The sequence below is a fragment of the Corapipo altera genome, unplaced genomic scaffold, assembly GCF_003945725.1.
Source record: "Corapipo altera isolate COAL_440 unplaced genomic scaffold, ASM394572v1 106, whole genome shotgun sequence".
NCBI lineage: Eukaryota > Metazoa > Chordata > Aves > Passeriformes > Pipridae > Corapipo > Corapipo altera.
This window is the reverse complement of record NW_020885019.1, coordinates 342,601-369,068: the sequence shown is the minus strand read 5'-3', so window position 1 is coordinate 369,068 and position 26,468 is coordinate 342,601. Positions and strand designations below refer to the sequence as shown.

At 57.7% G+C, this 26,468-nt stretch overlaps 4 protein-coding genes across 9 annotated transcripts in view; 2 read left to right on the top strand and 2 right to left on the bottom strand.

The window, feature by feature from the left end:
- The window catches only part of UBQLN4 (ubiquilin 4), an 11,377-nt gene extending 339 nt beyond the window's left edge, over positions 1–11,038 (top strand). Inside the window, exons 2-11 of one of the 2 annotated variants that reach the window (XM_027667797.1) lie at positions 1,817–1,968; positions 3,902–4,107; positions 4,424–4,686; positions 5,844–6,002; positions 6,676–6,901; positions 7,275–7,414; positions 7,854–7,937; positions 8,546–8,661; positions 9,245–9,422; positions 9,829–11,038. In XM_027667797.1, the coding sequence (XP_027523598.1) occupies positions 1,817–1,968; positions 3,902–4,107; positions 4,424–4,686; positions 5,844–6,002; positions 6,676–6,901; positions 7,275–7,414; positions 7,854–7,937; positions 8,546–8,661; positions 9,245–9,422; positions 9,829–9,981 (1,677 nt within the window). In that variant the 3' untranslated portion in view covers positions 9,982–11,038. The remainder of the gene's footprint in view (positions 1–1,816; positions 1,969–3,901; positions 4,108–4,423; positions 4,687–5,843; positions 6,003–6,675; positions 6,902–7,274; positions 7,415–7,853; positions 7,938–8,545; positions 8,662–9,244; positions 9,423–9,828) is intronic. The other variant, XM_027667799.1, reaches the window with a different exon arrangement.
- Positions 11,039–15,720: 4,682 nt separating this feature from the next.
- On the top strand, positions 15,721–18,297 carry GPATCH4 (G-patch domain containing 4). Its single transcript, XM_027667795.1, is given in 8 exon segments — positions 15,721–15,880; positions 16,262–16,335; positions 16,420–16,512; positions 16,720–16,827; positions 16,973–17,073; positions 17,193–17,223; positions 17,225–17,244; positions 17,335–18,297. Coding segments are annotated over 8 exon segments (1,116 nt in total). The 5' UTR covers positions 15,721–15,804; the 3' UTR covers positions 17,948–18,297.
- Positions 18,251–20,589, bottom strand: NAXE (NAD(P)HX epimerase). Its single transcript, XM_027667796.1, has 6 exons — positions 20,387–20,589; positions 19,929–20,037; positions 19,313–19,423; positions 19,066–19,179; positions 18,848–18,995; positions 18,251–18,765 (listed from the first exon to the last, which is right to left on the bottom strand). Exons 1-6 carry the CDS (start codon positions 20,572–20,574, stop codon positions 18,563–18,565), a joined length of 873 nt encoding a protein of 290 aa, XP_027523597.1. The 5' UTR covers positions 20,575–20,589; the 3' UTR covers positions 18,251–18,562.
- Positions 20,590–21,041: 452 nt separating this feature from the next.
- On the bottom strand, positions 21,042–26,443 carry TTC24 (tetratricopeptide repeat domain 24). 5 transcript variants are annotated; one of them, XM_027667773.1, is made up of 13 exons: positions 26,244–26,443; positions 25,114–25,482; positions 23,989–24,816; positions 23,692–23,910; positions 23,483–23,611; positions 23,224–23,345; positions 22,991–23,110; positions 22,782–22,855; positions 22,623–22,690; positions 22,375–22,507; positions 22,051–22,106; positions 21,933–21,975; positions 21,042–21,296 (listed from the first exon to the last, which is right to left on the bottom strand). In XM_027667773.1, the coding sequence occupies exons 3-13, from the start codon at positions 24,794–24,796 to the stop codon at positions 21,197–21,199; spliced, it is 1,872 nt and encodes a 623-aa protein (XP_027523574.1). In that variant the 5' UTR covers positions 24,797–24,816; positions 25,114–25,482; positions 26,244–26,443; the 3' UTR covers positions 21,042–21,196. The 5 variants fall into 5 exon arrangements, with proteins under 5 accessions (XP_027523574.1, XP_027523573.1, XP_027523577.1 ...); XM_027667772.1 differs by having other exon boundaries at positions 25,114–26,443; XM_027667776.1 differs by having other exon boundaries at positions 22,051–22,100; positions 25,114–26,443.
- Between the last annotated feature and the right edge of the window lie 25 nt (positions 26,444–26,468).

The following is a 26,468-nucleotide window of genomic DNA, read 5'->3' as shown; positions in this document are numbered from 1 at the left end:
GAGGAATTTTTGGAGAGAGAGCTGAGGTTGGTGATGGGGAAGACTTTCGGGGGGACGTGAGGAGCAGGGGAAGGGGAGCTTTGGCTGGGGGGGTGTCAGGGCGTCCAGTGGGGCTCTCGGGGACCAGATCAGAGCTAGAGGGGCGGCGGGGGGGTCCTGGGGGCAACCTGGGCCTTCGGGCCTTGTTGGAGCCAGGCTGGGAGGGAGCCGGGAGACCGGGGGAGGGCGGGTGCTGGGGGGCTTCAGGAGAGGACAGTCCTGGGCGGGGGGGTTGGTCCGGGGTGGGAGGCACCCGTGGGAGGGGTCGCGGATGTCGAAACCACGTTTGTTGCGGGCGTGTGAGGGGTGTGCGAGGCTCAGAGCGCGGCTTTTGGGGGGGGGGGGCGGCTTTGGGAGGGGTGTGAAGGACGGGGTGGGGTCTGGGGGCTCGGCCCGTGGGCTGGGCAGCGGGGGAGTGGGAGGGGAGGAGTTCCCTGAGCGGGGCGGGGTGGGAAGGGTTTTGGGATTGCGGGCAGAGCCGGCTGGGTGCGTGGGGAGCTGCAGGGGGAGAAAGGTGGGAATCGTGGGGTGAGTCTGGACCCCCCTGGAGGCGGATCCCCGAGGCGAGGGGAGAGGAGCCGGGCAGGTGTTTGGGGACAGGGTTGGATGGGGAGGAAGAAAAGGAGCATCAGCCCTTCCAGGGGTGGGCTGGGGGGGTTCTGCTCCTGCTAGGGAACAGGAGGGGGCTGGGATTGGCAAAGGCTGGGATTGGCAAGGGCTGGCTCCGGGGCTGGCCCCAGTGCTGTGGAAGTGGCAGTGCCCACTGGGATAAGGTGTCATTGGCACAGCCGGGGCTGGCAGCGTCGGTCGAGCACAGGGCGTGAGGTCGGCTTGTGAAGGACCTGGCAGGAATCTCTGGGCAGCAGGTCACAGTGTGGGCATGGGCTGTGCACATGTGGCCCTTCTGCTCCTTCCTCTGTCGGCTCCAGGGAGCCCATGGCTACAGGGAGTGTGGAGTGAGGGCTCTGTGCAAGGGTGGGACATGGAGCTGTGCAGGGAAGGCACAGAGCTGTGGGGCCAGGGTGACCTTTGGCCAGGGCTGTGCTCTCCCCAGCCTTGTTTTTAGGGTTCTGGTGTGAAGGCTGTGAGCTCTGGGTCAGACATGTGCTTTGCACTCTGTGCTGACCTTCCCCTCTGAATTCCCTGTAATTTGTGGCTTCCAAGTGCAAGGCTTTGTTTCCTCCAAATCAGTTTGGGAATGCCCTGGCGGGGCCAGCAGTGACAGCGGTGTTGGCAGGTGTTAATCCCAGCACACCACACAGTAAGGAAGAGATGCCCGTGCTCCGTGGCGCGCTCACAGGGAATTCGGTTGCAGAAATAGGCATTGGAGAAGACCTAGTTTATTTCCATTGGCTGATAAAGGATTGTTCCCTTTTCCATAGAGCTCTGTCCTGTATTGAATCAGAGTTAGGCTTTCCTTAGGAAAAAAGCTCAAATGAGCAGAGACAAAACCAGTTCAGTCATTCAGAATAAACGGTGTGTTTGGGTTAGGCCTGAGACACACTTGGTCTGGCTTTGGAAGCCTTCAGCTCTTCCAGAGGGAATGGCTGTGTTCTTTCCAAGATTTACTCCATGTTTTGTGAGTGCAGAGCTTGTCTTTGCTTTGTTATGGTTTTCCTAAACACCTCAGACATGCTCAGCAACTGGTGCCTGAGTGGTACCTGGGCTCCGAGGGCCCGTCACTCCCTTGTGCTGTTCCCAGAGTGGGTCTGGTCCCTGGAGCTTTATATTTCTGGTCTTGGTCCTTTGCCTGAAAAATGCTCTGTTTGTTTTCCAGTTCAAAGAAGAGATTTCCAGGCGGTTTAAAGCCAAACAGGATCAGCTGGTTCTGATCTTTGCTGGGAAGATCCTGAAGGATGGAGACACGTTGAATCAACACGGGATCAAAGATGGGCTGACTGTGCACTTGGTCATTAAGACTCCGCAGAAGTAAGAGTTTGGTCTGGGGGGCTGAGGGCAAATGAGGGCTGGGAATAGCTGATGGTGAGGTTCCTGATGAGCTTTCCAGACTCTCCCTGCCTGTAATGGGCTTTATCACCCACCTGTGTTCTCCATGGGTGTGTGGCAGGTACTTGGTGGGGCTGGTCCTTTAACATGAGTTTTGTGTGTGTGGCTTCATGTATTTTGAGCCTTTAGAATTCACTAATCTTGGAAGAAGCCATCGGAACTTGATACTGGTTCTAACAAAGCCAAGTTGCTGATAACAGAAATTACTTTCTCATGAATTTGTGTTGCTGTAGAAGCCAACACCCAAGTTTTTCTGTCATCTCCTGCCATGTACTCTGCTCTAAGCACAGTGGGTGCTCCACCTCGAGAGTGTGTGGAGGTTCAGGCTGTGTGACCACGTGCACAGAGCAGTGTGGGAGTCTCCAGGGCTGCCTCTGCCTTGGGCTCCCGCCATGATGTGTTTGGGCTCCTGGGAAGCTCCAGGGTGGCATTTCTGTGCAGTTCTGCCATCTGGGAGAGCTGCATTAATCAAAATGGTTATTTTGCCCTGTTTTTTTTTTTCCCCACCTGTTATTTACAAAGACAGGGATGTGTATTATCAGGTCCTGCAGGAGCCTCTCCCTGGGTTCTGCCTCTCCAGGTAGCTGAAAAGCCTGATGCTCTTCTTCCATTGTCTCCACAGCAAATGTGGTACTGGTGAACCGTTTCAAAGGGTGAATCAGAGCTGTCCTGAGCTGCTCATTTTTCTCCTGCCAATAGTCCCAGATACATTACAGTCTCTCCCTGTGCTCACAGAAACCAAGTGCCTTTTCTCCAGCTTCCTTCTTCCTTTTTTGTTCAGCTTCCCATTTACTTTGTTTCCCCACTCTCTGCCTCTCTCAGTGGCTGCTGGTTTTTGGGATTGATCTTACAAGTGCTAGAATAAGAGTGAAAAAGGAAAGGGAGTTAGACAAAAAGAATAATTCTTGGTTTGGAAAAGAAAAAGTAGAGAAATAATTGTTCTTATTTTCAGAGGTATAGTAGCATTATTTGAGGCAAGTAAAGTGAACTTTGTGGTCTAAATTCATGTGAAAGCTCTTCAGCACTAGTCCAGGACTCACTGTTGTGACTGCGGAGGCTTCAGAGAATCTTTAAATGTTCTGTTTCAAATTCCTGTAACACTCCTGAGGAGGAACTGTGGTGACAAGGTACTGAACTGGGTTGGTGTACTTAGCAAAGCTGACATCCAGCACCTACTGCGTAGTGGCCTATGGCACAGTGGCTGTGTGGGTGTGTTAAAATAAGCTCCAGACAATTTGTGTTGGATGCAGGAGTCTTGCATGAAGGTACAGCCAGTGGCAGAGCTGGGAATTTGGAGCCAAACTGGCCATAGCTTTGTGGGACAGGTGCTGCTGCCTCGTGCCTCAGTCTCCCTCTCTGTAGAGTAATGCTGGTACTTCTTTTTGCCCCAGGAGCACTGATAGGAATATTTAGAAGTGCAGAGTCTCGTTTACCCCTTGTACCAGCCCTGCTGTAACCTCCTGTGGTTTCTGTGGGAGCAGCAGGAGGATTTTCCTGTTTGGAGCAAACTCATTGCTCAAGGATATGGCTGAGGTAAATAGTTCAGTGGGATTCAAGGAAGAGCTGGATACAACTCAGGGTAAGACCTGTCCAATGCTCTGTATGGGCGAGGACAACATGACAGGGGCTGCAATGCATCAGGATGGGAGGCAGAATCCAGCAGATGGGAGGCATCTGGGAGCACAGCTGGGATGCGTGCAGGCAGGGTTGGGACAGGAGCTGGGGCTGGCTCCTGCGGGGGTGACCGGTGTGCTGGGAGCTTGGTCAGCGTGGGCTGCATGTCCCGTGTCCCCACAAAGGACTCTGCTCACCCTTCCCTAGCCCCAGGAGTTTAACACCCTCTGATCCTTTGCAGGGTCCAAGATTCAACATCTGCTGCTTCTGCCCCCAATGCTGCTTCTGCCCCCACTGCAACCCCCTCTTCTCCTGCTGCCCCATCTCAGCCCTCCACATCCAGCAGTGCCGGTCCGGACACAGGGAGTGGCAGCAGACGGAGCAGCGGGTCAGGGACCATGGGAAGTCCTGCAGACGGAGGCCCCAACAGTGCTACATCCATCCTCTGTAAGTGGGGGCTGTGAGAAGGAAGGATTTCCTGGATTAGGAGTCAGGGTTCTTGACCCCCGTTGTTGTCTCTGCTCGCTGTGGGCTTTGCATGAGTCACTCCTGTAGTAAACCTCAGTGTCCCTGCTCAGTGTAATGCCACAGCCCTTAGTAAGGTGTGTTGTAGGGGTGTCTTCCCTCAGAGCTGGCTGCCATAGGAACGTGGGATACCCCTGGGTTTGTGGGGTGCAGTTCAGCTGATGTGCCTGTCCTCTTTTTGCAGCTGCCAACAGTTACTGACTCACGCCTCTCTCCCCGTGTGTTGTTCCCTCTCCAGCTGGTTTCGGTGGCATCACTGGGCTGGGCAATCTTGGGATGGGCTCTGCCAACTTCATGGAGCTCCAGCAGCAAATGCAGCGGCAGCTGATGTCCAACCCAGAGATGCTTTCCCAGATCATGGAGAATCCCTTGGTGCAGAACATGATGTCTAACCCTGACCTCATGAGGCAGATGATCATGGCCAATCCCCAGATGCAGCAGCTCATGGAACGAAATCCAGAGATAAGCCACATGCTGAATAACCCGGAGCTCATGAGGCAGGTGAGTCACACCAGGGCCTCGGTAAAGAGCGTTCAGGAGAGTCCTTGTGGACCAGCTTTAGTGTCTGCTCTGCCGAGGGGGAGTGGGAATGCCAGAACAGTGGTTTTTGGAGATCTCTTCCTTCCTGCTGTGAGCTCCCAACAAACAGATGGTGGTCTTGAGTTATGTGAATACTGATTACACAACCCACATCCTTGCAAATCTTGTCTCCCTTTCAGAGCTATTGAATCCATGGTGTGTTGGGAAAAAAAGATGCTGGGATTATCCTAGCATGCTGCCTACAAGACTACTGTGTTCTGAGTCAGGAATGGGAGTAAAAGCAGTGCTGGAGAAGTGAAGCTACTGCAAAAGCTCTTTGTTTCTCTCTAGTTTTCTTGACAGATAAAGTACAGAGCCCTGAGCTGTACAGTCAGTGTTTCTCTACCTATATCAGTGGAGAGCACTAGTGTAGGCTGGGATCCCAGAGGGCTCTGATTTTTCCCAGAACAGGGAGGACCTGTTCCCTAGAGGACTGTCTAGAGGGAAGCCTAAGGGTTGAGTGAGAAATTGAGGGTGTTAATAGCCCTTGACAGGACTCTGCTGTTTCCTGGGAAGGCTTGTCAGAAGGGTTGTGCTGAATGGGCCTAGTTTCCATCTGCTTCTCAGTTATTCTTTCAACTGTGTTGGCCATACATGAAATTCCAGAGCTGCAGGACTAAATTGTGAATAATCCGTACGTAAGCAGATCCTCAAATGAGACCTGAATATTCCTTGTGCGGGAGAGACCCATCAGAAGTCTGGAGAAGGTGGAAGGATTCAGCCTTTTCTACCTTCCCAGCTGTTGAATGTAGTCTATCCAGTGTGAGTGGGAACATAGGGGTGTTAGATGTTTGGATGTCCTGATACTGCTTAGAAACAAAACAGTCTCATCCAGCTGAACTGAGGCTGAGAAGGAAGAGGGGCTGAGCAAGGCTGGGGAGGAGCTGGGATCCCTGGACTCTCTTTGCTTGGATAAATGATCTCTCTGCCTCTCTCCTGGGAGCTGAGATTTAACTCTTTCAGGGCTTGGCTGGGGGATTAGTAGAAAACTGCTGGGCTGCTGACCAGGTTCTTGATCCACCCTGGTCCTCCGTGGTGCACATGGGCCTGAGCTTTCCGTCTTTTCCTCCTTCTCCCAGACAATGGAATTGGCTCGTAACCCTGCCATGATGCAGGAGATGATGCGGAACCAGGACCGTGCTTTGAGTAATCTCGAGAGCATTCCAGGAGGATACAACGCCCTGCGCCGGATGTACACGGACATCCAGGAGCCCATGTTCAGCGCAGCCAGGGAGCAGGTATTGGCTGCCTTCCTCTGAGTGGGGTGTAGTGTGGGAAGGGGGATCATTCCCTGGCCCCCGTGCTGGTGGGGCAGCTTTTCTAGAGCGTGGTTGGTCGTGTCTCTCCAGTGCAGGCACTGGCCTGCAGTGCCTGTCATTACATGGGTTGGGGTGCCAGAGCAGAGACCTGCCCTGGCTCCTGCAGCCCTCCAGCAGGTTTGATGCCAGTCATAGCCCATGGGCAGGCTCCCATCACCTTGTTAGCACAGCCCTCTGCTCCCTGGATTAGCTGGAGCCTGACGCCTTTGGAGCAGAGCTGGCTCAGATCCAGCTGGCTTGGAGCACAGGAGGAGGGAGCGCAGGTCTGGCTGCAGAGGGCTGTGCAGACATACTCCAGTCCAGCATTACCTACTGGTATGTCCGGGCGCTGGTTTTACAGAGGTGTTTTGAAGCCTTGCATTTAGGAGCCAGATCTGGAGGCTGTGGCCACTCCTGAGCATGGTCTTTTTCCAAGCGAGGTGTGTTGTGGATTGCAGATTTCTCAGGAGGCAAATCATGGCACGTGTTTAGCATATTCTGGACTTGGCTGAATGTGATCGGCTGTTCCCTGGCTCACTCGGTGCTGGGGTGGGTCTGACCTTCTCTGCTGGGACTAACTGATTCCGGCTGTTTCTTTTTTCTTTCTCCCTAGTTTGGCAACAATCCTTTCTCTTCCTTGACGGGGAATTCTGACAGCTCGAGCTCTCAGCCTTTGCGGACGGAGAACAGAGAGCCGTTGCCAAACCCCTGGAGCCCCACACCCCCTGCTTCCCAGAGCCAAGCACCCAGCAGCGAAGGGAGCACGGGCTCAGCAACCACCCAGAGTACCCCAACCATATCCAATCCCTTTGGGCTGAACGCTGCCAGCATCGGTGCTGGTACGTGAGGGGGGAGCTGGAGGATGCTCCTGGCTGAACAGGTCACCCAGGCTTCACTGGGGGGCCAGTCCCTCTGGCATTAGAGCCCTGTCCGGAGCTGTTCTCCAGAGGAATGGTTCTAGCCCAGTGGCAAGCACAAATGGATTGTTCTGGTGTGCCTGTCCGAGGGTCCCTTTGGGAACTCTAGTGTCCCTGCACTCTCAAGAGCAGGAGAGTGGCCAGCAGAGCACTGCATTGGTATCCACAGTGGTGTTTGCTGCTGGCTGGGGGATGGACTACAGGCAGTGCTGTTACCAGTCACATTGTATTTCGGGCATTGCAGCGGTGCTCAGGCTCATCAGAGATCTTTTTTTGTCTTCCCTTCCCCTTGCAGGCATGTTCAACAGCCCAGAGATGCAAGGACTCCTGCAGCAGATTTCTGAAAACCCTCAGCTGATGCAGAACATGATCTCTGCCCCTTACATGCGGAGCATGATGCAAACTCTTGCCCAGAACCCGGACTTTGCAGCACAGGTAGAAGTATTGCAGTCATCTGCTGTTGGCAGGCAGGCTGTGAGCACAGTGAGACCAGTCTGCTGTGGGGTCAGACTGGTTCCTCCTGCAGACACCGGAGCAGAGTGAATACACACAGTTTGACTGTATTTCTTGATAGCCTGAAGGCAGCCCCAGCTCTGAGCCCTGTGTCTTAGCAGAGCTCCTGACACAAGAGGTGGCTATCAGAGGGACATGGGAATGGCCCTTCTCTCTTCTCGTGGCCAAGTGGCCCCTGTTCAACACTGCTGTCAGGAACTGAGCTGTCCTGGTCCCTCTTAGCAGAGGAGCATGTTGAAAGCCCAGGGAAGGAGTCAAGGGCACGAATGACCTGTTCTTCATGGCTTAGTTGTGTAGGGTTTAACAGCCAGTCAGTGGCAGCAACCCTCTGACCCTACCTACGTGTGCTGTCTCTTGCTAGATCATGGTAAATGTCCCCCTCTTTGCTGGGAATCCACAGCTTCAAGAACAGCTCCGCCTTCAGCTCCCTGTCTTCTTGCAGCAGGTAAAAGGCCTCTGGCTGGCCCTGTGCTGCCCTCAGCCCCTGGCTCCAGAGCTTCTCCCCCCCAACTGTGGGACAGGCAGGATCTCAGCTGCTTGGTCAAGTGCACTAGGAAGCATGTGGGCTTGGGGGGCTGGGCTGAGGAAGGAAAGAGGTTGCACAGGGAGACAGAGAGGAAGAGCTTGGTTAGACAAGGCAGTCTGAATTAACTCATCGAAATTACTGAAAAGTGGACTCCAAATTAAGCTCATTAAGCTACTTGGAACCCCTGTGTGGACAGTCTCCCACTGTGTTGAGTTTACAAAAATTAACACAGCTAATTGTGCTAGAGCAGCTGGTTCTCAGGTAAATTAGATTCCAAAGGCATGTGCCCCCAGTTCTAATCTGATTCACCCAGTTCATTTAGGAAACCTGATCTGAGCTCTGTGAGTGTCCCTGCAGATGAGCCCTGTGGTCTTGGAGCCTCGGAGGAGGATCCAAACGCGCAGGTCGGCGCTGGCCACGGGCAAGAGGCGCAGCTCGGTGCCTGCTCGAGTGTAGCAGTGCTGGATCTGGGGCTGCCCGAGCTCTCGCTGGTTGGTACCATGGTGTCTTTCTGCCTTGGTCCCCAGATGCAGAACCCAGACTCCTTGTCCATCCTCACCAACCCCCGCGCCATGCAGGCCCTGCTCCAGATCCAGCAGGGACTCCAGACGCTGCAGACGGAGGCCCCTGGACTAGTGCCAAGGTACGGAGCACTCCGGAGCGGGGTCATGCAGGCAGAGCTGCCGTGCCTGGGACCAGCAGGCAGAACTGGCTGTCAGTTCACTGGGGAGATCTGCTTAGGGTGCTCTGTCCTGGGGCAGTTGGGTGTGTGCCTGCAGGCCTCTCTGAGCCTGGCTAACTAGCACTTGCTCCTTGCTTGTGCTTCGCTGGGAAGTCCTCGACCCTTTCTTTTTGGAGAAAAGGTTTGGAATGCACTTGGTCTCTCCCCCATCCTTTGTTTGCTGTATTCGGTGTGGACTGAGCTCAAGAGCTGTATCTCTGGAGAGAGATGGACAGTCACAAGGCTGGGTGGGTGTGCTGGGGCAGGCTGGGCTGCTGGCCCTCTGCTCGCTGTCACTGTGTGTTGTGCTCCATCTTAGCAGTTCCCTGCAGGCCTCTGTTGGCTCTGCTCACTCCCAGCGCCATGTGTGACTGGGGCACGGACGCAGCTGGTTCTGTTTCCAGAGCTGCCCCATAGCTGGCCTGCTGGCTGCCCTGCTGGCCCACTCCCAGGGGATGCCCAGAGCGCCAGCGTGCCCCTGAGCATGCCCTGCCTTCCTCTGCAGCCTCGGCTCCTTCGGCATGCCCCGAATGCCCCCGTCCTCCACAGGAGGAAGCACAATCCCGGAGAACCCCGTTCCCTCTGCTTCGACGCCGGCCAGTGCCTCTCCAGCCGGGGGTGGTAACCCCCAACAGCAGCTCATGCAGCAGATGATCCAGCTGCTGGCCGGAGGAAACTCTCAAGTACGTAATTCCCAGTGGCTCCTGGGACAGGCAGGGAGGTCTCCAGGGGGCTCCCCATCCCACCCCGCTCGGGGGATGTGGTTCCCAACAGTCTCTTGTGGCTGTGGTGCTTTAGGCCAGGTTTGGTGTAGGGGTCTGGCTGGTTCTTTGGGGTGTGGAACCCTTTGCAGAGATTTAAGCTTGTAGTGCTGGGGATCCTACTCCTCACACTGCTGCTGCCGTCGGTACCAAGCCAGACTGACTCTGGTGTGGCTGCTGTGCGACAGCCTGGGGGGACATGGAGACTGTCCCCACACAAGCCTGAGGCTGAGCTGAGGGTCCCTGTGCAGCCGTGGCTGCCAGCCCTGCCCGTGTTGGATGCTGTCTCTGCTCTCTGACTCCGAGGTCTCCATCCTTTCCTTCACAGGCGCAGAGCCCCGAAGTGCGATTCCAACAGCAGCTGGAGCAGCTGAATGCCATGGGCTTCATCAACCGTGAGGCCAATCTCCAGGCGCTCATTGCCACCGGCGGGGACATCAACGCAGCTATCGAGAGACTGCTGGGCTCCCAGCCTTCCTAAACTCTGTCCTGCTGCCCCACAGACGTCAGCACATGCATCCATACACATGCACAGGGGATCTTTCCGGAAAGCCCGCCATCATTTTCATATCTGACAGCTGTCCATGTATTTAAAACAAAAAGATACAGCTTAACCCCTGACCTTCCTACTAAGTTAAGATTTCATGTTGAAATGCTCTTTAACTGGCTTGTATGTGGATTCCAGTTCTCATCGTGGCCACAGAGACTTCAGATGTGTATTTTTTCCTAAATATGCCCTGTCTCAGACACTCTTCTCTCTCTCTCTCTAGATGGTAGAGGCGATACTTCTAGTTACTTACCTGAATGATTGTGTTTTGAGTAGCTTGATTTTAACTGTACATGATTCCCTCCCCTAGCCCTCCTTTCAGGCAAATATTTAAAAAATTGAGCCGAGTTTGGGGATTGGTTATTTCTCTCAGCATCTTGTTGGGAATGGATCAAAAGAAAAATTGAAATTACCTGGAAATTTCTGATGTCATTTGTCTTAATGTTCCCTGGGATGAAACGAGCCCGTATCCTTCACTCACAGGTGCCTCTGATCTCCTGGTAAAGGGTTAATGGGTGCGAAAACTGCATTTGAAGTGTGGTCTTTATGCTCTTGGGGTGGTGTAACAGAGTCCAGGGGTCTGCAGGGACCAGGTGTGCTGTTCTTGAGCTTGAGTTGAAGGTGCTGTGCAGAGGAAGGTGTTTGGAAGGTGTGTTTCTGCCCAAGCAATGTGGTTCCTGAGCAGAGGTGTCGGGGGCCGTTGACTCCTGTGCTCGGTGGGCTCATTTCTCCAAGTGTAAAAACTAAAAAGGAAATGCAAAAATAAGTTAATGATCTTTTTCACTTCACTGGAAAATGCTGAAGTTCATATTCTTCCCAGTTTAGATCCATCCTCCACCCCCCCCTCCATTCTGATGTGTTGGAATGTTCTGACTCTCTCCAAGAGACTCCCCAGGACCAGCAGGGTGGTATTTCCCAGGAGCCTCCATGGCTGTGTAATTTGCATACACCATTTTTATCAAAGGAAAATAAATGCGCACAACCATCTGTCTCCCTGCATCCCTGTCTCGTCCTTGCCTGCCTCGCCTCAGCTGGGGCATTCCCAGTTCCCCAGGAGGATTAATCCATGCTCTGCCCTGTGCTCACCTCGAGCGGATAGCGGGGGCGTCTGCTCCCTCCCCACTTGGCCCCTTCTGCTGCCTTCCCCTGTGGCAGGAAACGTTTCGGACACTTCAGGAATGCTGCTGAAGGTTCCCAAACTCTGGCTCTAAGTGTGCCTATTTGAAAGCTTCCTTTCAATTAGAATCAGCAATTAGCAACCCTTGGAACTGCTGTGAGCTGGGAGTTAGTGTTATTTGGTACTTTTAAGTTTCTTTCAGTGTGGGAGGATTGGGCAGTGAGAGGGAACAGGAGGAGTCCCCGCGCTGCTTTCTGCATACCTGTAAAACCTGCTGCACCCAGGGGCTCCTGAGCTGGAGCTGGGCTCGATGGGTGCTTGTATTGCTGAGAGTGTAGGTGGTGGTGGAGAAAACATGTGAGTGTGCGAGCTGGAAATGCTCCTGCCTGTGTGTGTGTATCCCAACTAGACTGGGATCCCTTGGAGGAGGATTTGGAAAGCAGCTTTAACCTCTTCTGGAGGCTGTGCACAGATCTGTGGATTGCTTTGTGCAACCTCTCCTCAGACATGGGAATTTTGCGCAGAGCTGTGTAGGGATGGGAGCTGGAGGGGTTGGAGCTCTTCCCAGATGTCGCTGATCAGCCCCTGAAATGGGCTCCTGAAAAGGCCTGCGATCCTTGTGATCTCTTGGATGTCCCTTGCTGGCATTAAGGTCTCTGTCCCTGCACATGCCAACGCTTGCTCCTGGGAGGATGGATGGGGCAAGCAGGGAAGGGGGAGAACAAAGGGAACACAGGGGGTCAAAGGGAGACATACCCCCATGGCGTGTGTGAACCTCTGAGGAGCAAAACTAGTCTCAACCCTGTTGTGTCTGGACAGGCAGAAACAGTCCTTCCACCCCCCCCTCGGTGTCAGCAAGGTGTGACTCAGTGGTGTCAGTGTGACACTGGTGTCAGCCACCCCAGTGTGAGGGGATCTGGGGTGAGGGATCCACCCATGCCTGAGGGATCTCTGTGTGTGTGAGGGATCTGTGTGTGTGAGGGGGTTTGTGTCTGAACAGGGACTTTGAGAGATGGACGGATCCAGTGAGTCCAAAGCTGGCTGGAAATAAATCCCTGTGTGGTGGAGAGATCCTGCTGCAGTGTGGGCAGATGGCTGTGAACCACTGAGGAGAGTCCAGAGCAGCCTGAGAATCACGGAATGGTTTGGGTGGGAAGACACCTCACAGCTCATCTCGTTCCATCCCCTGCCATGGGCAGGGACACCATCCACTAGACCAGGTTGCTCCAAGCCCTGTCCAGCCTGGGCTTGACTTCCAGGGATCCAGGGGCAGCCACAGCTTTTCTGGGCAACCTGGGCCAGTGCCTCACCACCCTCACACCCTCACCCTCCTAACATCTCATCTCAGTCTCTTCCAGTTTAAAACCATTCCCCCTTGTCCCATCACCTTCTGCCTGTGTAAAAAGTCTCCGTCCATTGCTTTCACAAGTTCCCCTTAAGTCCTGAAAGGCCATGATGAGTCCTCACAGGCTGTTCGTTCAGTTCTTGGTGTCTCTTGCTTGTTTAAGCAGGAAAACACATTTCTCCTGTCTCTCCATTCCTCACCTGCTGCCAGCCCACCAGCCAAGATGCTAAAATAGAGACACAGAGGAGCCTGCAACCTCTTGCATCCATCTGATGCCACCTCCCAGCTCTCCACCCTCCCCCAACAGCCTGGAAAGGCTACCTACTCCGTACTGCTCCCAGGGGCTTCGTTGTGCTGCTCATGGGGAAGGAAAGTTGGGAGGGAAGGGCCTGTGGTTTCTCTGGTGTTGCTGTCAGGAGAATGGGACCATGGGGTGGGACACGGTGGGGATGAGACCAGAGAGCTTGGAGGTGTGATGGTGCAGCCACTCCAGCCATGGTTACCCCCAGAGGATGGGGGGTTTGGCCCTTGATACCTGCAGGGGATGGGGGGTCTGGCCCTTGGTACCCATAGGGGATGCAGGTCTGACCTTCCCAGCTCTGGAAATAAAGGTGCTTTGAAGGCTGATGCGAAGGAGCCTTTTAGTGAAACCTTAATCCCCTCTAGAGCTTTCCCCAGTCCCTGGTAAGGTGCTGTTCAAAAGCCCACTTCCGAAGGAATGACCACACTTTCTTGCTCCCATATCCCTCCTTCCCAAAAGAATTACCTAAAGGTGTTCTCACTGATTTTTTTTCCTCTTATTTTACTCCAATAAATAGAATTAATACTTTCAAAATATAATGGAGGGAGCAATTTCCACAGCAAGTAGTGGTGAATCCAGTTGATTGACTGGGAGAGATTTCTGCTGTCAAGGACGTATTTTCACTTCATTCCTTCCCCCCTTCCCTGGAGCAGATCTGCAGCCTTTTCCCACAATATCCCAATGTAACACTTCCAACTTCAAAATCAAACCTCTGAAATGTGGAGGAGGGAGGGATTGCAGGAAACCAACATCTACATTGCTTTCAAGAAACCATTTTTTTATTATTAAGATCCACGAGAGAGGTGGTTTCCTGCAGCTACAGCCCTTAGTATGGTGTGGCAAGTTCAAAGTATCCCAAGAGAGGGTCAGTAGGGAAATATCCTGGGATTAGGAGGTCATGGAGTGGGATAGCTTGGAAAATATATATATGTGTGCATATGGAGCTGCTGCAGCACCTTTGCTCAGCCACAGGAGCCATGAGGAAAGACTGAACAATGCTCCTTGGCCTCTCCGCTCAATTCTGCAGCATTTTGGAGCAGAAAACAATGATTTAGAGCTTGGGTGGGCCATGGCCAGCCTGGGTGGCTCCCTGCAGCAGGACCCAACCATGGCACATTCAGGGCCATATTCATGTTGCTCTGCCTTGGTTTATTTTTAATTCCTCTAGCAAGATGACACCTGGTTCCCAGTCCCTGCCTGGCCAGTGCTGCCTGCGTTTCACTGGGGTTTGCTGGGGGTGTTCCCAGCTCGCAGGGCCGACTGTGCTGGAGCCAGCACTGCCCACCAAAGGAGGTAACCAGTTCCTGGGGCATGACAGAGACTGGGATTTGTTGTTTGCTCCCTCTGAGATTGGAAACAACAAAATCACAAGTCTTCCAGGCTGCCCCAGAGCTGACAGAGGAAGGGTGGTCCAGAGACACTCACCAGAGCTGTCCCGGGACAGAGGAAGGGAGAAGGGAGGCATTTTGGCACGTGCCCTTCCCTCCAGGTCTGCTGGGCCTCTGTGTGGTCCCACGTTAGGATCAGGCCTGGCTGGTGCCCCTGAGCTGGCACCCCTGAGCTGGCACCCACAGGTCCACCAGGAGCTGTGTCACCCACGAAGCCCAATGGATTTCTAATGTGCACTGGGAAAGGGTCCAGGGTGCCCGAGGGGCTTTGCAGCCCTTGGCTGCTCCTGGCAGTAGTGACACAAGGCCAGTGGTTGTCCCCAGTGTCCCCCCTGTGTTAGTGACGGGGCTGAGCCTGAGCTTTGCCCCCATCTCCTGCCCAGGACAGCTCCAGCCTGGCTCTGCTGAGGACAGATGAGAAGCCCCCCTGTTCCCCACGCTGCCCTGGGAAGGGGTTCTGCTTTTGGTAGATTTTGCAGTGCTGCGACCTTGCATCGTGCCCTGCTCCTGTTCCTGTTTCCCTGGCTGTCCTGGTGGGAACATCCCCAGCCTCGTTGTCTCCGTTTCCCTGCCCATGAGCCACATCTGGAGTGCAGCTGTGAGATGGCTCCTCTGCAAAAGTTATTGCTGCTCTTTCATCCCAGCAAAGAGAGCAGAGAGTGGTGAAGGTAAAAGTGGCTGAGGCTGCTGCCCTGTGGGCTCTGGGCTGCTGCAGGTTCCCACCTTGGTGCTGCCCTGGAGATAAGCCCCCAGTTATCAAGGGGAGCAGAAGAGGGGAAACAAAGCATGAGGAAAAGCAAGAGGGACGCCAGGGCTGCCGTAGGGGAGGGGATGTCCCTTGATCCCTCAATGCTGCTGCCACGTGCAAGGGCTCCAGCAGAGCCAAGTGTGGAGCTGCTGCCTTTGCTGTGTGTCTGTGGAGGCACACACTCCACCATGCAGCTCACACCCCACGTGCTCATTCCCATATCCGTGTCCCCTGTATCCCCACGTTCCCATATTGTGTATCCCAGTCCTTGTATCCCCCTGTTCCCATGTCCCTGTGTCCATCTATCCCCACGTTCCCCTGTACTCGTATGTGTTGTATCCCCCTGCTCCTGTATGCCCATACTCCCATATCCCCTGTCCCTGTATCCCCGTGTCCCATATCCGTGTATCTTCCTGCTCCCGTATCCCCATGTTCCCATGACCCCATATCGTGTATCCCCGTCCCTGTATCCCCCTGTTCCCATGATCCCGTGTCCACGTATCCCCACGTTCCCCTGTACCTGTATCTGTGTATCCCCCTGTCCCTGTATTCCCGTATCTCCATATCCGTGCATCCCCACACCCCCGTACTCCCACGTTCCCATATCCCCATATCCAGTGTCCCCCCATTCCCGTGTCCCGCCCCCTCTCCGGGCTCTTTCCCGCTCCCCGCCCCCTCTCGCGCACGCGCAGAGCCCCTTCCCGGCAGGCCCCGCCCCCGGCCGTGACCCCGCCCCCGGCCGTGACCACGCCCCCGGCCGCGTGCGCGGGCCGCGCTTCCGGGGAGTCCCCCCGGGCCCCCAGGAACCCCCAGGGACCCTCCGAGACCCCCCCGGGCCCCCCCGGGGCTCCCCGGGACATGAGCGCTCCGGGACCGCCGGGCCGCGGGATGCGCTTCGCCGAGACCCAGCTGCGGCGGCACGGCTGGCGCCGAGGTGGGGCCGGGCGGGGGTCCCGGGGCGGGAGTTCCCTGGCTGTCCCTCCGTCCCTGGGACCCCCCCTGAACGCCCCGCGCTCCGCCCAAGCCCCAGAACTCCCCGGACCCGGCTTCCCCTGCCAAGCCCCGGGACGCCCCAGACCCGGCTCCCCTCAAGCCCCGGGACCCCCCAGACCCCGCTCCCCCTGCCAAGCCCCATCCCCCTCCATGTCCCCCCCAGCGCCCCGTTTTCCCCTGCCAGGCCCCAGCTCCCTCCAGCTCCCGGCTCCCTCCAGTACCCAGCTACCCCCCGGGACCCTCCAGGCCCCAGCTCCCCACCCCAGGCCCCGGTGGTCCCCAGCCCTCCCCGGCGGCGGGTGATGAGTGGCTGTGTCGGCAGGGCAGGGGCTGGGCAAACGGCAGGACGGCATCGCCGAGGCCATCCGGGTGAAGATGAAGTGTGACACGGCGGGGGTGAGTGCAGCCCCCCCTGCCCGGCCGGGGCCCCGCGCCCACCGCCGGCCGCGGTCATTCTGGCGGCTCCTCTGCACCCCGCAGGTGGGACACGACGCGGCGGAGCCCTTCACCTTCCACTGGTGGGACCACGTCTTCAACAAGGCGGCTGCCAACATCGCTGTGGAGGCCGGGCAGGTGGGAGGGCTGGAGGGGCACCCTGCTCAGACAAGGGTGGAAAGCAGGGGAGGGGGTTGAGGTCCCTTTGGTGGTCCTTGTGCTGCCGCTGTGTGTGTGTCCCCACAGCCCCTCTCAGCACAGGGACCATGGTGGCAGAGACGTGCTGCTAGAGGGGTGAAGCCCCTTGGGCAGATCGTTCCCGAGCCCTTTGTCTCTCCCCTCCAGGATGGCATCTCCGTGAAGGCGCTTTCTGAGCAGGGAGGCGGGATCAGCAATAAGAAGCCGTGCAAGGTCGGCGGCACCAGGGACCTGCTGTACGGCCGCTTCGTGAAGGTAACCGGCCCTGGGATGTGGCTCAGAGAGCAGCTGGTGTCTCTGCAAAGGCTGTGGAGAGCTCTGCACCCCCCTTCCAGCACAGCCTCCAGCTTATTGCTGCTGTGTCCCCCTTCCTCACGGCCCCTCTGTGTCCCTGGTGCAGTCGGCCACACTCACAGCCTGTGGGGAGGAGTCCATGACGCTGCCCACTGGCTCTGAGAGCAGCGAGGAGGAGGAGAAGCTGGACCTCTCTTCAGCCAGGAGGCAAGGCTGAGCCCCATCTCCGCAATGGGGAGAGATGAGGGCTGCGAGGGGCAGCCCCGGTCTGAACCGTGCCCCTGCCACACTGCTGGGGGGTGACACGTCCTCTCTGTGTCCCGCAGGCTGACGGACGAGGAGCTGGTGCAGGCGTGTGGGGGGCCGCACGGCACACAAGTGAGTGGCTGGGGGGGCTGCATGGCCGAGCTGGGGGGCACGTTTCCTGCCCAGGGAGATGCCAGATCCCACTGCCTGTGGTCGTTGCAGGGGTGCCCGTCACGGCCTGACCATGAGTGCCAAGCTGGCGCGCCTAGAGGAGCAGGAACGAGCCTTCCTGGCCATGTACCGGCACAAGGAGCGGCAGCAGGAGCTCCTGAAGAGCAGCCCCCTGGCAGAGAGCCAGGGCAAAAAGAAGAAGAAAAGGAAAAAGTCCAGGGACAGAGCTGACCCTGAGGTGCCCCAGAGCCAGGAGTCAAATGGGGAGGAGGAAGAGGTATCAGGAAAAGAAGTGAAGGTTGTGAAGAGGAAGAAAAAGAAGATCCGGGAACCAAGTGGAGAAGAGGAGCTGATGGGAGAGGGAGAGAAGGTCATGAGGAAGAAGGTCACAGAGCCATGCGGAGAAGAGGAGGCATCAGGAGAGGAGGGGAAAGTCATGAAGAGGAGGAAGAAGCCAGAGGCACACACAGAACAAGAGGTGGCAGAAGAGGAGGGGAAAGCTGCAAAGAGGAAAAAGAAGAAGAAACAGAAGCAGGAGGAGGAGGAGGACAAAGAAGAGCCAGCTGAGACAGACATACCTCTAGAAGGCACAGGTGAGCCAGACCTGGGACACAGCCCCAGGAAGAAGAGAAAAAAGAAGAAAAGGAAGAGGGAGCCAGAGTGAGTAAGTGCCACAGCTGCTGTGTTGAGCAGCTGCCAGTCCCACCTTGCTGCGAGGGTTCTGATCCTGGTGCTGGTGGGTGCCCAAGGGTGCTCCAGGCTCGTCCCAGACAGAGCCCAAGCACTGTGGCTCAGCCTGGGAATGCTGGGCTGGGCTGGGTTGGTCTGGAGCTGGATCGACCTTTATTTCACTTCCTGAGCCTTCGCTGGTCAGGGGTGACCCCAGTTCCCCCCAGGCCCTGGGGCAGGGACCCATTTGCTGTGGGCTCGTCGCAGAAGGACACAAGGGGACAGACCCTGCAGCATATTGAAGTATTTTTTCAAGAGCACAAATAAATCTTTATTGCAGTGAGACCACCATGAAGTGTGAGTGGTGCAGGAAGCAGCAGAGCCCAGGATCCCAGATCACTTGGATCAGGCAGCAACCCCAAACAGAGCCCCCCCCCAGCAGCCCCCCATCACTCCCACCTCCTGGGCCTTTGGTCTGCAGTGACCTTTGATCCTGCTGGGTTGAGCTGAAGCCCAGCAAGGTGCTGAGCACCCTCCCAGCAGAGGCTTGGGCAGAATTGGGCCCTGATGTGCAGTACTGAAGCTGAGCCCAGCCCCTGTGGCCCTAGCCCTATGTGAGCTGCAGGACACAGTCCGTGCCAGGGTACGCTGGCAGGTTTAGAGCATATTTCTCCTGCAGCGCGGGGGGCACAAACCTGCCCCCGAGGAAGTGGTACCGCCCGGCAAAGTGCGTCGCCGCCTTCTTGGGCGCCGTGAGCGAGATGAGCATGTCGGGCTGGAGGCCGTCTGCCTTCCCCTTCTCCACGTCCCAGCCTGCAACGAGCCCCATGGCTGGGCTGGAGCTGGGACCACCCTGGCTGGGCACCTTCCTCCAGGGGTTGCGGCCGTTACTCACCCGAGGGGATGTCGATGCTGGCGATGGGCACTGTGACGCGCTCCAGGGTGCTGAGGATGCTGCCGAAGGGCTCCCGCACTGCCCCCTTGAAGCTGAATCCAAAAATCGCGTCCACCACCAGGCCGTAGAGCTCGTCAATGAATGCAGCCTGCATCAGGGATGGCAGCAGGTGAAGGGCAGCCCTGGGCACTGCTCCCGAGCCAACAACTGCCCCTCACCTCAGTTGGGAATTCTGGGAGGAAGGGGATGTCCATCTTCTCGCACTGGGTGGTCAAACCTTCAAAGAGGGGCTTGCTGGGGCGCTTGGGGTAATACACGGTGGGCAGGTAGCCCTACAAGAGCATGAGGAACCTGAACTAATCCTGCTCTGGCACCAGCAGCAGCCAGAGGAACAGGACCCCAAAGCCTGCAGTTACAGGGGCACATGGGCATTGGCAGCCTCACGGGGAGTGTGCAGAGACTCACAAACATCTTCAGGTGCCGGGCACAGACCAACCCATCGCCGCCGTTGTTCCCCGGCCCGCAGATCACGAGCACAGCGGGCTGGCTTGTCGTGAAGGAGCTGGGTGGGTAGGCCTGGTAGGAGATGTGAAGTTATGGTGGGAAAGCAAGGCCACACCACGGAACCAGGACTCCCACCTGCCTCCCACGATCCCAACCTTGGTGCTGCCACAGCTCTTCCCATGGCACTGGGACCCCACCCTAGGACTCTTCCCAGGATCCCCACTTGCCTCCCTGGTGTCCACCTTGGCAGTGGCACAGCTCAGTCCACAGTGCTGCGACCCCCCAGAACCCCTACCTTGGTAATGGCAGTGGTGCAGCTCAGTCCACAGTGCTGGGACTTCCCCCCCCAGTACCTTCAACTGCCTCCTGGGCTCCCACCTTAGCAGTAGCACAGCTCAGCCCACGGTGCCAGGACCACCCTCGGGATCCCCCCTGTTCCCGAGGGCCCCCACCTTGGCAGTGACACAGCTCTGCCCACGGGACTGGGACCTCTGTAGAACTCTTCCCAGGATCCCCACCTGCCCCCACCTTGGTGGTGGCACCCCACAGGACCCCCCCTGCCCCTCAGGACCCCCACCTTGGCAATGGCAGTGGCACAGCTCAGCCCTGCCAGCTCCATCAGCTGGTCCACGCTGAACTTGTACTCAGTGAAGAGCTCCTGGTCGATGGCCTGGGCCTCCTCCTGCCTGGGGGGAGGAGAATGGCACCCCTGGGGACCCCGACACTCAGCCACCCACAAGGTCTGCAGGGCTGGAGGCTGCTATGATCCCCTCGACTCTGTATGAGCCATGGGGGGACACACAGGGTCCAGCTCCCCATGCTGAGCCCCCCCGTGTATATCTGCACCCCAACCTCAGGTCCTGCCCGATCCCTTTGCACCTCTCAGCTCCCCCATATCCCGTCCTCCTCGACCCCTTACCCCACCCCTGTGCCCCCTCCACTCTGCCCGCCCCCCCCGTACCCTGCGGACCCCCAGAACCCCCCGCCCGCTCTACCACCCCCTCCTTCCCCCCGCGCCTCCCCACCCAGCCGTACCCCAGGAAGCGGAGCCCCTTCGGGCCGGGCCCCGCGCTGGGCCCGTGCATGGCGCGGCGGGGGGGGCACCGGCCCCACTCCCGGCCCTGACCCCAACCCAGACCCCAACCCCAGCCCCGGCACCGCCCGCCCGCCCGCGCCGCTGCCACGAGCAGCCCGAGCCCCAGCAGCGCCCTCGGGCCCGGCATGCGGCGGGCACGGCCCGGAACGGCTCGGGACGGCCCGGAACGGGGCGCGGAGCTCGGAAGGAGCAGGCGCGGGGCCGCCCCGGGGCGGAGCGACCGTCAGCGAGCGCCCGGGCGGGGCCGTGCAGAGCCCTCGGTCTCTCCCCACGGCGGGACTCGGCCGTCCGTCCAGCCCCCTCCGCCCTCTCCAGTCCCCTGGGGACCCTCGCGGTCCCTCCAGCCCCCGTCTAGGACCCCGCGGTCCATCCATCCCCTCCTTCCACTCCAGTCTCCCCCGGGACCCCCACGGTCCCTCCAGCCCCCTCCTTCCCCGCCAGTCCCTCTCGGGACCCCGCGGTCCATCCAGCCCCCTTCTCCCCCTCCAGACCCCATCCAGGACCTCGCCGTCCCTCCAGTCCCTCTCTAGGCCGGGACCTCGTGGTCCATCCAGCCCCCTCCTCCTCCTTCAGTCCCCTCAGGACCCCGCGATCCCTCCAGTCCCTTCATTCTCCTCACTGCCAGACCCTGGCCTGGAAAGGATGGCAGAAACAGAGTGGGGGCAAAACCGTGTTTGCTCAGTGGGCCCCCCCGCTCCAGCTTGGGGCTGTCCCTCCCAAGAAGTGGCATCTCCCACGTGTCCTGCTGGTCACACAAGGTTGCAGACAAGGGACAGTGTCTTGGTCCCTCTTTGAGGTTCCCGGCGGGGCCAGCAGCTGGTGACAGTGGCAGTAGGGTCATGGCCAGGGCTGCGAGATCACAGAGGCATCACAGGTTGTGGGGGTGTCCAGCGGGATGCAAAATGGAGTTATGGAATCATAGACTGCTTTGAGTGGGAAGGAACCTTAAATCCCATCTTGTCCCACCCTCCTGTCATGAGCAGGGACACTTTCCACTAGACCAAGTTGCTCCAAGCCCCACCCAACATGGCCTTGCACACTTCCAGGGATGAGGCAGCCACAGCTTCTCTGGGCAACCTGTGCCTCACCACCCTCACAGCCAAGAATTTCTTCCCCATATCCCATCTAACCCTGCCCTCTGGCAGTGGAAAGCCATGTCCTGTCACTCCAGGCCCTTGTCCAAAGTCCCTCTCCAGTCCTCCTGAAGCCCCTTTAGGCAGTAGCAGGCAGGAGGTTCATACTGGGGTGCTGGAAACCACCCTCAGATCTACTGCCCCATCCACAGGGTAGGGTTTGATGTTGGCTGCAAGGTGTCAAAATCCCCAGGCCCTGTGATTTTTGGCTTGGAGACTTGTCCATTGCAAGGATCAGGGGTGTCCCAAGCCCTGGTGGGGGTCTCCACCCCTGAACCCTCCTCTCAGAGGACGCCCTGGAGCCCAAACCTCCTGTCTGCTCCCTTGTCCACTCTCCCAGGGCATCACCTACCGCTCCAGAGGCCTTGGCTGGAGGGTTTGGTGGTCACGATGCCCTGTGGAACACAGTGTGAGACCTGCAGCCCTGGGCTCTCCACAGAAGTGACACTCTGGTTGTGTTCCATACTTACATGGCTGGAGGTCTGTGTGGGGTGGTGGGGCCAGGCACAGGGGGGTGGTCCTGTTACTGGCAACAACGTGCAGCTCATGTGGGGGTGACAGAGAGCATCTGTGACACAAACTCTCCCCATCCCATCGTGACTGAGCCCTCCCCAGGTTCCAGCTGGAAGTACCCCAAACCCACTCCCCAGAATTACGGATCTTTAAAAATCTCTGGATATTCCCCATTAACCAGGAGAAGTCCCCAGAGAGACACCACTCATTGTGCTACATCTGCTGCAGGGGTATTTGGGTACCAGGGGCTGTACTGGGGTGACTCCCTCTCACCCACCTACCTGTTAGCCTGGGGCTGACTCGGACACTCTGGAGCCACATCAGGACCACCCTCATCCTCCCCAGAGGTGCTCAGGATGCTGTGTGGGTTGCAGGGCTCCAGCGCAAGGCCATCAGTCAGGGCCACTCCTCTGCCTCCAGGGAGGAAGGACGAACAGGCAAGAGCAGAGTATCAGACTGTGTTGAAGCCTCAGCTCCAGCAGGAATCTCCTGGATGGCTCAATCCTGCATTTAGTTCTAACCCTCTCACCTGAATGCTTGGGATGTGCTCCCGGCACACACATGTAGAGGTGGTCCTGGGCTTTCCCTCCAAAGGACCTGGAGTGAAGGAAGGAAGGTTTGTCTCCTGGGTGATGCTGGGAACTCATCCCAGAGGAATGAGGGAGAGGACAGCAGCTTTCCTACTCACACCTCACTCCTCTGGACCTGTGTCCCGCTGGCCTGGGGCAGCATGGAGCAAAACCGCAGCTGGCTGAGCTCCTGGTGGGATGGAGGGATGGCTGGGGCTCATATGTGTGTCCCTCTGCCCACCAAACCTGGGCACCTCTTGCCACCAACCCCTACTGGGGTCTCAGCCCCCAGCCCGCCTGTGTGTCCCACACCCAGGGTGATGCTCACCAGAGCTGGGGTGGGCACTCGGCCCCCACGGTGGGAGAGGCGGCCACCGAGGCAGAGCCGGTGCTGGATGGCATCCATGAGCTTGTGCACAACCCACTCTCGGGCAGCTCTGGGGGCGTCCTGTGGTGGACAGAGCCCACATGGATGATGGGTTGAGTGGGTCTGTCCCCAGGGCTGGGGCACCCGTGATGCACAGCAGAGTCTGGCCCTGGAGGTTCCCCAGTGTGTCCTACCTGGCAGTGGGAAAGCAAAGTCAAGGCCTCCTCGTAGTGCCCGATGGCTTTCTGCGGGTCTCCCAGGTGGAAGCAGGCTGTGCCCAGCCCCTCACATGCTTGCCACTGCCCCTGCACGTCCCCTGGGAAGCAAAGGGCAGCATCAGTCCCAGCAGAGTGTAGTCGAGGTCCTGGGCAGGGAGCATCACCCAGCTTAAGTCCACTCAGCACCTGGATGCTGCAGACTGCCCGGGGGGGGGTTGCCTGTGCCTCTCCTTACCTGAGTCCCGGAAGGCTTGCAGGGCATGCAGGTAGTTCTCCGCGGCAGCCTCATGGTTCCCGAGCTGGCTGCAGGCGTATGCCAGATTCCCGAAGCACTGCCCCTGCGCCCTCCGGTTCCCCAGAGTTCCTGGAATTGGGAACACGGGGCTCCATCCCAAGCCGGTACATCCAGCAAAGCCAAGAGCTGGAGACAGCAGTGTAACCTACCGTGCAGCGCGGCCGCGCGCCGGTGCCAGCCCAGCGCTGTCCCAAAACTGCACAGGCCGTTGTGGGCAGCGCCCAGGTTCTGCAGCAGTGCAGCCTCCCGGTGCCGGTCCCGCTCCAGCTCCCCTCTGCAGAGCCCGAGGGCCTGCTCGAAGCTCTCAGCAGCCAGGGAGAAGATGTGGAGCTGGGAGTAACCCAGGCCAATGTCGTTGTAGAGTTTCCCTGGGGGCATAGAGGAAAAGTGGGCACAGGAGCTGCTACCTGGGACCCTTGAGAGCAAAGGGTGCAGCACAGCATTACCTCGCAGGGCTGGGTCGGGGATGGTCTCACAGAGTGAGCGGCACCGGGCGAGGACCTCTGCGATCTCCGCCGCTCGGAACCGCCGGCTCTGCAGCATGGAGCCACTCGCCCTGCTCAGAGCCACCGCCGCGGCCTCGGGGCTCTCCGCTGCCGTGTAGGTCTGTGCCGCGTCCAGGAAGCACCGTGCTGCTCGTGCCGGCTCCCGCATCCCCAGGTAGCAGCAGCCCATCTGCACGTGGGTCCCTGCTCGACCACCAGCCTGCGACATGTCATTGTGGCCGGTGGCTTTGCCAAAACAAGCCTTAGGAAAGTCCTGAAGCCCTTCCTGAGCTGCTCCAGCATTGAAATAAAGGTCCCCCGAGTGCTCCCCATTCTCCCTCTCCAAGGGCTGGGACTGGAGGAGGAACTCAAGGGCCTTTCTGGGCTTCCCAATCTCCACATAGGCAGCTCCCAGGTTGAAGGCACAAGCCCTGTGGAGCTGAGTGCTCACCACGTCCCTGGAGAGGAGCAGGGCCTTCCTGAAGCACCCCACTGCCTCCTGCCCGGCACCCAGTGCCAGCGCCTGGCGCCCAGCTTGTGTGAGCCCCTCAATCGCAGCCACCCTCCCCACTGCCTCATCACCTCCCTCCTGGGCATCTCCCCTGGCCTTGGCCGCCTTCTTTTTCTTCAGGCTCTTCTTGCAGCTGGGAGGGTTGGTGGGGGCTGTGGAGGCTGCAGGGGCTGCAGGGGTGGTGGTGGTGGTGGGGAGGACGGGTTTGTCAGGGGTGGTGGGTTGCACTCCCGGGTCAGCAGCCTCCTCTGAAGCCATAAGCAGGGGCAGTGACCTGTCTACAAGAGAGGCAGAGGCTCAGGCAGCTAAGTTGGCATGATCCTGCCAGGAATCCCTTTAAATGAGCAGAGTTATTTTATATTATTTATGAAAAATTAGGGAACTCTTGCAGTTTGTTTGCTGCTCAAATTTCAAGGAGGAAAAAGGCCTTTCCACAGAGGACCCTGCAAACCTCGGTGGCCACCAGAGGTGAGAGAGGTCACTCTGGGGGAGCAGGGGAGATGCTGCAGCAAGGGGGGTGGGAAGTTCCCGGGGTGCCTTTTTGGGAGGCAGAATAACCATTTGCACACACTTACTGTTTGCTCTTCAGGCGCAAAGGGTGCTGAGAGCAGGGAGGGAAGGGACAGGGCATCCCTGCCGTCGCTGCTGCAAGTCACAGCTCTCTGATGGGGATGGATGGAGGGGGTCCAAGGGGCCTCTCCACCTGGGCTTCCTGGAAAGTTGCCCCGAGCAAGTCGCAGCCCCCCAGTGATGGCCACTGGCGCCTGGTGCTGGAGCACAGCCGGGTTCTGAGTGGCAGGAGCGTGGCAGGAGCTGGCACAGGCTCGGACAAAGCTCCTGGGGAAGCATATCCTGCAATGGCCCCGCTGGCTCTGGTTTCATCCCTGTCACCAGCATGGTGTGCAGCGCCATGGCAACTCCGTGCAGCAGCACCGGTGTGAGACCTGTCATGGATGGACGGCACAAACTGGGTGGCAGTGTCGTGGTTTAAGCCCAGATGGAAATTAGGTACCACACAGCCACTCGCTCGATCCCCCTTTTTCTCCCTTCCAACCCCATGGAACGGGGAGGAGAATCAAAAGTGAAACTTGTAGGTTGAAATAAGAAGGGTTTAATAATAGAAAACAAAGTAAAATACAATAATAATGGTAAGTAATAATAATAAAAAAAAGGGAAAGAAAAAAAACCCAAGTGATAAACAATACAACTGCTCATCACTCGCTGACTGATGCCAGACTCCCTTCCCAAACTCAGAATCACCCCCTCCCAGGTAATTCCCCCAGTTTATATACTGGGCATGATGGTCTATGGTGTGGAATATCCCTTTGGCCAGTTTGGGTCACCTGCCCGGGCTATGCTCCCTCCCAGTTTCTTTTGTGAACCTTCTCACTGGCAGAGCATGAGGCACAAAAAACCCAAAAGGTCCTTGACTTAGGAGAAACACAATTTAGCAAAAACCAAAACATTGGCGTTATCAACATTATTCTCATTCTGAATCCAAAACACAGCACTGTGCCAGCTACTGAGAAGAATATTTTAGCTCCATGCCAGCCAGAACCAGGACCAATGGATCCTACAACCGCACGATGGAGGGCACAACTGTGTGCTGGGCAGCACCAGTGCACGATGGACAGGACATGGGCACAATGGATCGGGCACAATGGATGACACAACCACACCATGGATGCCACAACTGGCCCCTCACTGTCTCGGCAGCTCATGGCAGGTGCTGGGGGCTCGGTTCGTGGCAGGGCAGGTCTGTGCTTTGGCGCAGGTTGATGGACAGTTGCAGAGCAAGGAGGGCACAGTGAACCCCAGAGCTGGCACCCTGGGCCTGGCACAGCCCTGGCCCCTGGGCACAGCCCGTGGTGGGGTCCCTCAGCAGCCCTTGCTTGGACCTTCACCCACCAGTTCCCCCTACACCCCGGTG

Coding starts and splice junctions, on each gene's coding strand:
- NAXE (XM_027667796.1), bottom strand. CDS start 20,574: ATGCCGGGCCCGAGGGCGCTGCTGGGGCTCGGGCTGCTCGTGGCAGCG. Junction 19,424..19,928: donor GTGCCACTGCCATTGCCAAG/GTGGGGGTCCTG, acceptor ATCTCCTACCAG/GCCTACCCACCCAGCTCCTT. Junction 19,180..19,312: donor CCCGGCACCTGAAGATGTTT/GTGAGTCTCTGC, acceptor ATGCTCTTGTAG/GGCTACCTGCCCACCGTGTA.
- TTC24 (XM_027667772.1), bottom strand. CDS start 24,796: ATGGCTTCAGAGGAGGCTGCTGACCCGGGAGTGCAACCCACCACCCCT. Junction 23,346..23,482: donor GCAAGCCTTCCGGGACTCAG/GTAAGGAGAGGC, acceptor TTTGCTTCCCAG/GGGACGTGCAGGGGCAGTGG. Junction 22,508..22,622: donor AGCACATCCCAAGCATTCAG/GTGAGAGGGTTA, acceptor TCCTCCCTGGAG/GCAGAGGAGTGGCCCTGACT.